General features: G+C 60.7%; 1 protein-coding gene across 1 annotated transcript in view; it reads left to right on the forward strand.

Moving 5' to 3' along the window:
• ADAMTS13 (ADAM metallopeptidase with thrombospondin type 1 motif 13) overlaps nt 1-10,088 on the forward strand; it is a 31,929-nt gene that overhangs the window by 10,089 nt on the left and 11,752 nt on the right. The window contains exons 12-20 of the mRNA XM_007453135.1: nt 350-512; nt 1,291-1,395; nt 2,198-2,349; nt 2,462-2,525; nt 4,963-5,089; nt 5,590-5,738; nt 6,090-6,210; nt 6,713-6,793; nt 7,769-7,950. Of these exons, the coding sequence (XP_007453197.1) occupies nt 350-512; nt 1,291-1,395; nt 2,198-2,349; nt 2,462-2,525; nt 4,963-5,089; nt 5,590-5,738; nt 6,090-6,210; nt 6,713-6,793; nt 7,769-7,950 (1,144 nt within the window). The remainder of the gene's footprint in view (nt 1-349; nt 513-1,290; nt 1,396-2,197; nt 2,350-2,461; nt 2,526-4,962; nt 5,090-5,589; nt 5,739-6,089; nt 6,211-6,712; nt 6,794-7,768; nt 7,951-10,088) is intronic.

Raw genomic sequence — 10,088 nt, forward strand, 5'->3', positions numbered from 1 at the left:
GCCCGCCCATCCCTCTGGCCACGCCCATCCCGCCCGCGCGCCACCTCCCTCCTTTCCATCGCCTCCCGCCCCTGTGCCCACCGCGGTTCTCCCCTGTCCACTTCCATCCCCTCGCAGACCCACTTCAACAACATCCCCCGCCCCCTGCATCTGCCCCTGCATCCCCTCCCCTCCCCTAGGCTCGAGCCTGGTCCTAGCCCAGGGTCAGCTCTTGGTGGGACACACGGGCTGAGAACGCCCATCCTCGCCCACCCGAACCCGCCGCTTTAAACGCCCCCGCTTCCCGCGCCTACTCCGTCCCGCGCCCACCTGCTGTCCGCCCCTGGCCTGAGCCGCGGCCTTGTCGCAGCGCAGGACGGGCGCGCTGCGTGTGGGACCCGCCGGGGCCGCAGTCCCAGCCCGCGGGGCGCCCTCCCGAGGCGCACCCCGGCCTGTACTACGGCGCCGACGAGCAGTGCCGCGTCGCCTTTGGCCCGACGGCGGTCGCTTGCACCTTCCGCAGGGAGCACCTAGTGAGTCCAGCAGTGGGTGATGCGCACCCCCCGCCCCTCCGCCTCTGGGCCTCCCTCTGCCCGCTCCTGCCCCCTGCGCACTGTGAGACCCCACTGGCCCAGACTGTCAGGTGCCGCTCGAAATTCTCAATTTTTGAACAAGAGTGCCCACATTTTCCTCTTGATGAGGCCCCACAAATTAGGTAGAGCTGGTCCTGATAGGGCCCCCGAGCCCCCGTGGACCTTGATCCTACCTAGGCAGTTACCGAGGGCTTCCCACCCAATGGGAGCTGGAGGGCTTCCCAGAGGAAGTGACCTCCAAGCTGAACCGTACAGCTGGGGTGGGAGCTGGCAGTTGGGAGGGGAGCTGAAGGGGGGCAGGCACCCCAAAGGCAGACCCCCTTCCCAGGACCGCACAGGACTTGCAGGCACTTTCACCTTGGTGAGCCCCTTCCCCCTTGTAAAACGTTAGGAATTATATCTTAGTGTTTTCATGAAATAGAATTTTACGTGTGTTGTTATAAATACAGTGTTAATGTAATATATTAGCATATTCTCTCTGATCTAAAAGATCGTCTTTTTCCTTCTGATTTTAAAAGAGATGAGAACACATTTGTGGGCCCTGGTCACTGTCCCTGTTCCTGGTGGAGGAGTCCTCCGCGGCTGTCCTCTCCACCCACCACTGCCCAGGGAGCTGGCTGTGTCACCGTGTGCTGTGGTCTGGGAGGGGCAGTGATGGCTGGACGCTGACCCCCAGGCCCTGGTGGCCCCTCAGCTGGCCATCTGTCTCCCCTCTTAGGACATGTGCCAGGCTCTCTCCTGCCACACAGACCCCCTGGACCAAAGCAGCTGTAGCCGCCTCCTTATTCCTGTCCTGGATGGGACAGAGTGTGGCGTGGGGAAGGTCAGAGCGGGGACTGAAGGAGCGTGTGAGCGTGTGTGTGTGTGTGTGTGTGTGTGTGTGTGCACGCTCACACACGCTCACGCAGACCTGCGGCCTGCAGCCCTCACCCTGGGGTGGGAGACAGGAGGACCTCAGTAAGCAGGGGCGTAGGGCCCTGGAGCTGTTCTGGGTCCCGGTCAGGACAGGTGGACAGCAGGATGCCCGCGTGCAGGCAGTGCTTGCCTTGCCCTCTGCAGGCGGTTCATAACAGCTAATGGCGAAGGCTTGCGCCTGACTCTGCCGGGGCGGACGGGGCATCTGGCCTGCCCTGTCAACCTCCTCGCTGTTCCAGAGAGAGCGGGCGCTTGAGGGACAGCCACCCCGGGCCCGGTGTGGCGGCCTGGAGAACGGGATTGGGTTGTCGCCCGCCACCAGGAGGAGGCAAAGTTTTCCCGTGACTGTGTGACCACCCCCCCACCCCGCCGGCCTGCAGCGGCCACCTGACGTCCTGCTCCCGGCCCAGTGCCCCTGCCCTCCCCTCTGCCTTGCATGGCCAGCCCTTCCTCCAGTCCCTGTCCTGTTGGAGGGGCTCTGCCCTCTTCTATTTAGCACTGGCTCCAAAGCAGGATGGGGGTCCAGTGTGTGTGTGTGCATGTGTTTGTGGGGGGTGTACCTGCGGGTGTGGGATGCCCTGGGTGTGGGGTCCTGTGTGTGTGGGATGCCCTGGGTGTGGGGTCCTGTGTGTGTGGGATGCCCTGGGTGTGGGGTCCTGTGGGTGTGGGATGCTCTGGGTGTAGAACGTGGTTCCGTCCTTCTCTTGCAGTGGTGCTCCAAGGGGCACTGCCGCTCCCTGGCGGAGCTGGCCCCCGTGGGGGCGGTGCATGGGCACTGGTCTAGCTGGGGTCCGGCCAGTCCTTGCTCCCGCTCCTGCGGAGGAGGTGTGGTCACCAGGAGACGGCAGTGCAACAACCCCAGGTGCCGCATGGAGGGCTGTGTTCTGTGCGTCAGGGAGGTGGCTGCTCCGCATTCCCTAGCGGGGGGCTGGGGGTCACCTCTCCTCTCACCCATGTCTCGTGGGCATTTTCAGACCTGCCTTTGGGGGGCATGCGTGCGTAGGTGCTGACCTCCAGGCCAAGATGTGCAACAGCCAGGTAGGCCTGCTTCCCCGGGCAGGGTGAGGGAGTGCCGTTGGCAGTAGTGGGTCCGGAGGAGCCCAAGGGCCAGGGCGGCTGTAATTTGTGGTTCACATAGGGCGTTTTGAGAGTGAAGGTGGTGCTATTAATACCTGCCCTGGGACCACTGTGCATTCACCAGGAGGGTCCCACCACTGAAAGCAGCCGCCCTGAAGTGTCCCCCTCCCTCCCTGGATGCCACTGCCTTGCAGGGCTGCCCGTTTCTGCCCTGAGAACAACCCTCCTCCCCGGCAGCCAAGTCCACTACCGCGAGAGCATGGGCGATCCTTTTAGTTATAAGTTCAGGTGAATTTCACCTAGCATAAAATCAACCATTTGAAATTGTGTAGTTCAGTAGCATGTAGTACATTCACGATATCACGCAACCACCACCTCCATCTAGTTCCAAACCATTTCCATCACCCCAAAGTAAAACCCCATGCCCATTAAGCAGTCACTCCCATGCCCCCTCTCCCCAGCCCCTGCCAACCACCAGTCTACTTTCTACCTCTGTGGATTTACCTACGCTGGACATTTCATATAAGTGGAATCATACAATATGTGACTTTTTGCGTCTGGCTTCTCTCACTCACCGTGTAGTTTTCAAGGTTCAGCCATGTACCATGTATCAGAGCTTCACTCCTTTTTCTTTTTGTCTTTTTTTACGGTTTCTTCTTCTTTTTTATTTATTTTTTATAAATTTATTTTTTTTATTTATTTATTTTTGGGTGCGTTGGGTCTTTATTGCTGCACACGGGCTTTCTCTAGTTGCGGCGAGCAGGGGCTACTCTTGGTTGCGGTGCGTGGGTTTCTCATTGTGGTGGCTTCTCTTGTTTTGGAGCACGGGCTCTAGGCGCGCGGGCTTCAGTAGTTGTGGCACACGGGCTCAGCAGCTGTGGCTCGCGGGCTCTAGAGCACAGGCTCAGTAGTTGTGGCGCACGGGCTTAGTTGCTCCGCGGCATGCGGGATCTTCTCGGACCAGGGCTCGAACCCATGTCCCCTGCATCGGCAGGCGGATTCTTAACCACTGCGCCACCAGGGAAGCCCCTATTCTTTTCTTCTTATATTTTCTTATTTTTTTGTTGGGGTATGGTTGCTTTACAATGTTGTGTTAGTTTCTGCTGTACAGCAAAGTGAATCAACCATATGTATACGTATATCCCCTCCCTCTAGGACCTCCCTCCCATCCAGAACTTCACTCCTTTTTGTGGCTGAATAGTATTCCACTGGATGGATGGACCACGTTTCGCTCATCTGTTCATCCACTGTCCATTTGTCCGTACATTGGGGCTGTTTCCATCTTTGGTTGTTGGAAATAGTGCTGCTAATGAATATGTGCGTACGTGGACTTTTTTTTGCGGTACGCGGGCCTCTCACTGTCGTGGCCTCTCCCGTTGCGGAGCATAGGCTCTGGACGCGCAGGCTCAGCGGCCACGGCTCACGGGCCCAGCCACTCCGCGGCATGTGGGATCTTCCCGGACCGGGGCATGAACCCGTGTCCCCTGCATCGGCAGGCAGACTCTCAACCACTGCGCCACCAGGGAAGCCCCGTGGACTTTTTGAGTGCCAGCTTTTCACTCTTTTGGGCGTACACCTCAAAGTGGAATTGCCAGATCCCATGGTAATTCTACGTTTAAGTCCTTGAGGAACCTCTGAGCCATTTCCCACAGCAGCTGAACCATTTGGCCTCCCCACCAGCAAAGTGCGAGGGTTCCAATTTCTCCACACCCTCTCCAGCACTTACCTGTGTTTCCCACACGGCCATCAGAGTGGGTGTGAAGGCGTGGAGTAATTCCTCTGGCCTTGACTCAAGATCTGCACGTGTTGAGACCCTCCCTCCCTCCCCCCCGCCCCCGCCTTCTCCAGGCAGACTCTGAGGCCTCCCCAGACCAGGAGAAAGCAGTCCTTGCCTGGTGGTGGGGGAGGGCCAGGCCTGCGAGGAGGGCAGCCGTGGTCCCCGCACCTGCTCGGCAGGGCCACTCGGATTCTTTTCCTCTGACTCCAGTGCAAAAAAGGCCAGGACGCCCGCCCGCGGAGGTTCTTGTGCGGAAGCCCTTTGCTCTTGACTCCTGTGACTTTTCCAGTTACCTGCCTCGGCAGGTGCAGACATAGCGAATACACATACTCAGCCCCCGTTTTCTGAAGTTGGGGCCTCCCCCCCCGCAGTGCTGTTTGCCCGGCTTTCCTCTGCATTGCTGGGTGGTAGGCCCCCCTCAGCAGAGGAAGGCTCGACATCCCCACTGTACAGAGCAGGGAACTGAGGCGCAGCCAGGAGCTGGGCTCCAACCCACGTCTTGGCCCTCGCACTGCCGGGGGCCTTGCTGTCTCCCGGGGCGAGGGTTCCCTGCCTGAGCCCCCTGCCCTGGGCCCCCTGCCCCGGCCCCTCCCGTGCCCGTCCACTGCCTCCTTCCACCAGGCCTGCGAGAAGACCCAGCTGGAGTTCATGTCGGAGCAGTGCGCGCAGACCAACGGGGAGCCCCTGCGCCTCTCCCCGGGCAGCACCTCCTTCTACCGCTGGGGCACGGCCGAGCAGTACAGTCGAGGTGGGTCCCGGGGGTTGCCGGGGCGAGCCAGGCCTGAGACCCCGGGGCAGGGAGAGTCACTGGGGGAGACCCACCATCACTCTGATGCTGTTGAGAGCAGGCTTCGGCCCTGCATCAGACGTATCACGCATCCCACCCTGGCTAGCAGGTCAGGCCGCGACTTCTCATCCCTGAGTCTGTTTCCGCATCTGCAAAATGGAGATAAGAGGCGTAGCTTGCTGCCAGGATTGCTGGCAGGAGTCAAGTGCGATGACACAAGGGAAGCACCGAGCGTGCTCCCTGGCTCGTAATTCAGTAACATTTATTACATCGCGATGTGATTACTGCCTCAGGAGGCAGGACAGGTGGGAAATAGAAACCTTGCCCCAAATGCAAAGAGTGAAGCGGGATGGCGCTTGGGGGTCGGTGAGGGCCCACTTGGATCGTGTTTCACAGGGTCACTGCCCTCCCTGCTGCCTGCCACCCTCCCATCCGGGTTTCTTGTCCTTTTGCTTTCCCAGGGGACGCTCTGTGTAGATATCTGTGCCGGGCCATTGGCGAGAGCTTCATTGCGAGGCGTGGGCACAGTTTCCTGGATGGGACACGGTGTGTGCCAGGCAGCCCTCAGGAGGATGGGACCCTGAGCCTGTGCGTGTCGGGCAGCTGCAAGGTAGGCGTGCTCGGGCAGCGGAGGTGCCCTCCCATCCACTGTGGCCCCGAGGCCTCTCCCATCATAAACCAAGATGCTAAGGGGCCTTCGAGGGGTCAGGCCTGGGGGCTGCTGCCCCCATGAAGCTGCAGTAGACTCTGCACCGGGTGGTGCTGGGATACAAGGCCGAGCTTGGGGTCAAGAGCCTTGCTGTGACCTTGGACAAGTCATTTCAGCTTGCCTCCTGCACAGATGTCAGAAGCTGCAGAAATGCCCCATTTGGTTGTGTGAACCTCAGAGCTGTGGGTGTCAGTGGGCCAGCACCGTCCCATGACATCACCCGGGTCTCACCTGCCACTCTCCTTTGCTCAGACGTTTGGCTGTGACGGCAGGATGGCCTCCGGGCAGGTGCGAGATGTGTGCCAGGTGTGTGGCGGGGACAACAGCACGTGCCGTCCTCAGAACGGCTCTTTCACGGCCGGAAGAGCCAGAGGTAGGGGCCTCCCTGGGGGTGAAGGGCTGGTTTCTCCCCAGCCTCCAAGAAACCCCACAGCCCAGAGCCTGGGTGCCGGCTGCCTAGGTGGCGGGGCCCGCACTCTGGCTCAGCCCTGGGCCCTCTTAGCGGCCTCAGCCTCCACGTTCCTCTCAGCCAGCCTCCCCATGAGGCTCAGATTTTGGTGATGAGGCCACGGCTGGGACTGTGGCACATCAGTAACGGTTGCTCAGTGTACCTGTGGTGCAGAAAAAATACAGACATTGGGAAATCTGTGGTAGGCTGTCCTCTCCTCTTCTGCTCAAGGACTCTTAGCAGGAGGGATGTTATGCTTGGAAAATCCTTGACTTTGATCTATTTATAGAACAGGTCAGGTCTTCTGCAAAGTCAGTCGAGGAGTTGAGTCCCACCTCCCTCTGGCGCTGCAACCTGCTCCCTTTGACAGTGACCTAAGTGACCTGAGACCACCCCTCACCACCACCCCCCCCCCGCTTCCTCCTAGAGTATGTCACATTCCTGACCGTTACCCCCAACCTGACCAGCATATACATCATCAACCACAGGCCTCTCTTCACGCACCTGGGTGAGTCGGCCAGAGGACGCCCACAGGAGTTAGCCAGACTGTGAAGGTCGAAGGCACAGCCCCAAGGTGCCGTCACTTCTGATGCCACCTGCAAGTTCGGGTGCTCCCCAAGCTGCCGTCCGTTGGATGATTCACTGGGAGGACTCCCAGAACTCTGAGAGCTGTCACGCTCACCGTTACGGCTTATTACAGGGGAAGGATACAAAATAAAACCAGCCAAAGGAAGAGATGCCTAGGGCAGCGTCAGGGAGGGCTCCGTGTCCAGCTCGAAAGTGACCACACACGCGGTGTACTGCCTACCCTGGGAGCTCTCCTGAGTTCAGGGTCCAGGTGCTATGGGGCTTCATTATGTAGACACAATTGGGGGATGGATTGATCGCCCCCTGGACGACCTCAGTCCTCAGGTTGGCTGAGGCTTGGTGACTCAAGGCCACCACCCTAAGTCATGTGTTTGGTCTTTCTGGTGTGGCCAGCTCCTACCCTAAACAAAGACGCTCCGGATCAGGTCAGACACAGGGCGCCAGGTCAGACCTGTCTCTGGGCAAGGCTGACCTCTTTACTTAACGCCGCTGTGGGTCTTTATTTCTAGGGGGCGCCCTGGCCTGACCTTTGAATCTGGGGTGGGGTGCTCACCCTGGGGTCCTTGAGCCCCCGTAGAGTGGGGTTTGAGTGCACCTGGTGAGGGAGCAGGTCCACAGCGCTCACCAGGTTCCAGGAAGAGGCACAGAGTCGCCGCGTGGGGAGCCTCCCGTGGTCAGACACCCTGTTCAGAGTGTGGGATACCAGGAGGACCTGCTCCCCGGGAAGGCTGGGGATCCTGGGGCGGGAGTGGCAGGTGCGGCCATGGAAGTCATGCCCCGTTGGCCCAGTTGTCACCTCTCCTTAAACAGGACCTGTCTGTGAGGGGGGCGGTGCCGGCTCCCACGGTGGGAGGGGGGGGTGTCTCTGTGGTGCTGACGGCCCCTCCCCCAACAGCAGTGAGGATCCGTGGGCGCTACATTGTGGCCGGAAATGCAAGCATCTCTCCCAGCACCACCTACCCCTCTCTCCTGGAGGACAGCCACATCCAGTACAAAGTGACCCTGACTGGGGACCGGCTGCCCCGCCTGGAAGAGATCCGCATCCAGGGCCCCACCCAGGACCGCATGGAGATCCAGGTGACCGGGGGCCTCCCCCCGGTGTCCGCTGGTCCGCCAGCTCAGACACACACCTCTTCATTCTCTCGGCGGCCGCTGGGGGGCCCGGGGGCCCCGTGCTCAGAGCCCACGGGAGTTCTGGAGTGCTGAGAGTGGGCCAGAGGGAGAGCCCTGTGCAGGGGTCGGGGGCTTCCCGGGATAGGGTCTGTGCTGCCGAGGTCTGAGATGAGCTGACGCTGCAGCCTGAGCGGGGGCGGGGAGTGTCTCGAGCGAGCAGTGTGTGCCCAGGAGGGGTGCTTAGGAGGGAGGCGGGAAGCGGACCCTCCAGGCGAGGAGGCTGGAGGGCTAGGCAGACCTGGAGGGGCCTTGCTGGCCCTGTGAGGAGTTCAGGCTTCCTCCTGGGGGCCTGGGGAGCTGCTGGGGGGTCTGTGTAGGGCGGAGTTGGGGTCAGGCTACGTCAGACCCGGACAGAGGAGGGTGGGGGGCACGAGACCGTGGGGGAGGCTGGCTGGGCCAGTGCCCAGCTTAGAGACCCACTGCGGGGGCATCTAATGCAAGAGGAGCAGAGGCAGCCTGAGAGCTGGAAGCAGAGGGTGCCCCAGGGGTCGAGAGCCCAGGCTAGGGACTCAGCCCAGAGTTCAAATCCTGACTCTGCAGAAACTTGGACAAAAGACTTAATTTTCTGAGCCTCAGTTTCCCTGTCTGCAAAATGAGACTAAGCAGACCTACGTGACGTGAAGATGCATTTGTTTTTTCTTCAAAACGATGCACAGCAAGCACTTGGCAGACTGCCTGGTGCCCCACACGTGCACACGGAAGGTGGCCAGGCTGCATAAGTGCGTGCTGACTCGCATCTCAAAGTGCCCAAGGCCTGGGGCCCGAGGCCCTATCCTAACAGCGGGAATGAGACACCCGGAAGTTCCTGGACAAAGGGGCGGGCACTGTGAGGGCCAGAACTGGAGCCTGAATATCCCCCTCCCACGCTTCGCTCTCCTCTGGCAGGGATGCTGGGTTCCCCAGATTTTCATCTGCAGAGTGGGGACCAGATGGCAGTCCCACCTCTTGGGGTCACGGGCGGGCAGTGTGGGCGGCAGGCCCTGGCCCAGGGGCAGCTCTGGGTGGATGTTGGTTCTTGCTGTTTCTTTGGGACAGAGGGAATTGGGAGCCCCGGCTGTGCTTGGATGTGTCCTGCATGCTGTAACCTCATCTGCAAGTGGCGCCACATGTGCTTTGCTGAGGAAGGTGCTGGACGGTGGACAGGAAATAGCCCTTGACAGCCTTTGTGGGGGAGTCCAAGTCTCGACGGCCCCTCACTTTGGTCTAGCAGCCCCACCCTCTGCTCCCACGGCTGGGGAGGCAGCAGGGGCTCCCCCAGAAGTCCAGGCCAGGCCAGAGCCAGCCCCCCAGTGAACAGTTAACCCCTTCCCCACCTCCCCACGTGGCCCAGTTCACCCACCTCCCTGCCCCTGGGAACGTTGTTCCAAGGGCTGGCTGTCAAGCAGCTCTGTTGTCATCCTTTGCGGTGAGGATAAAAAATACAGATTCCGGGGCCCCTCTCAGAGACACTCAACCAGGACCTGCTGGGGTGTGTGTGTGTGCCAAGAACCCGCATTTTAGCAGAGATCTGTGACGGGTGGCCAGATGAGGTGTCGTGGGAGTAGGTGCTGGAAACTTGGGGGCGTCCTCCTGGCCTCTGCCCGCCAGACTGGCCCCTCACAGGACCCAGTGACCCTCCTGAAGAATGGACAGACCCAGGCTCCCTGCTGGACACTCTTCATTAACTCTCTGTGTCCTCAGGCTCGAGCCCAAGCTGCCAGACAGCTACAGGGCCCCTGATCCAGCCCCTTCCTGCCCACCCCTGGGTCTCATCTCCTGCTGCAGATGCCCAAGCTGTGCTGGTCTCACCCCAGGCCTGGGCTGGGCTTCCCTCTGCTGGAACACCCCTTCACCCGCCTCCCCGCCTCCCCCCCGGTGCCCACCCTGGTCAACCTCGGCGCCTTCTCCGTGCTCCCATAATCCCCTGTGTGAACCTCTATCCCCGCACCTACCACCAGCCCACCCTCCCCCACCCCACTGTGAGCCTGGGGCAGTGTCCTGGTCACCGGGTCGTCCTCGAAGCGTGGCGTGGGGTCAGCGTCGGTGATGGCTTGCTGAGGGAA

Source organism: Lipotes vexillifer, unplaced genomic scaffold (genome assembly GCF_000442215.2).
Source record: "Lipotes vexillifer unplaced genomic scaffold, Lipotes_vexillifer_v1.1 scaffold149, whole genome shotgun sequence".
In the NCBI taxonomy this organism is placed as follows: domain Eukaryota; kingdom Metazoa; phylum Chordata; class Mammalia; order Artiodactyla; family Lipotidae; genus Lipotes; species Lipotes vexillifer.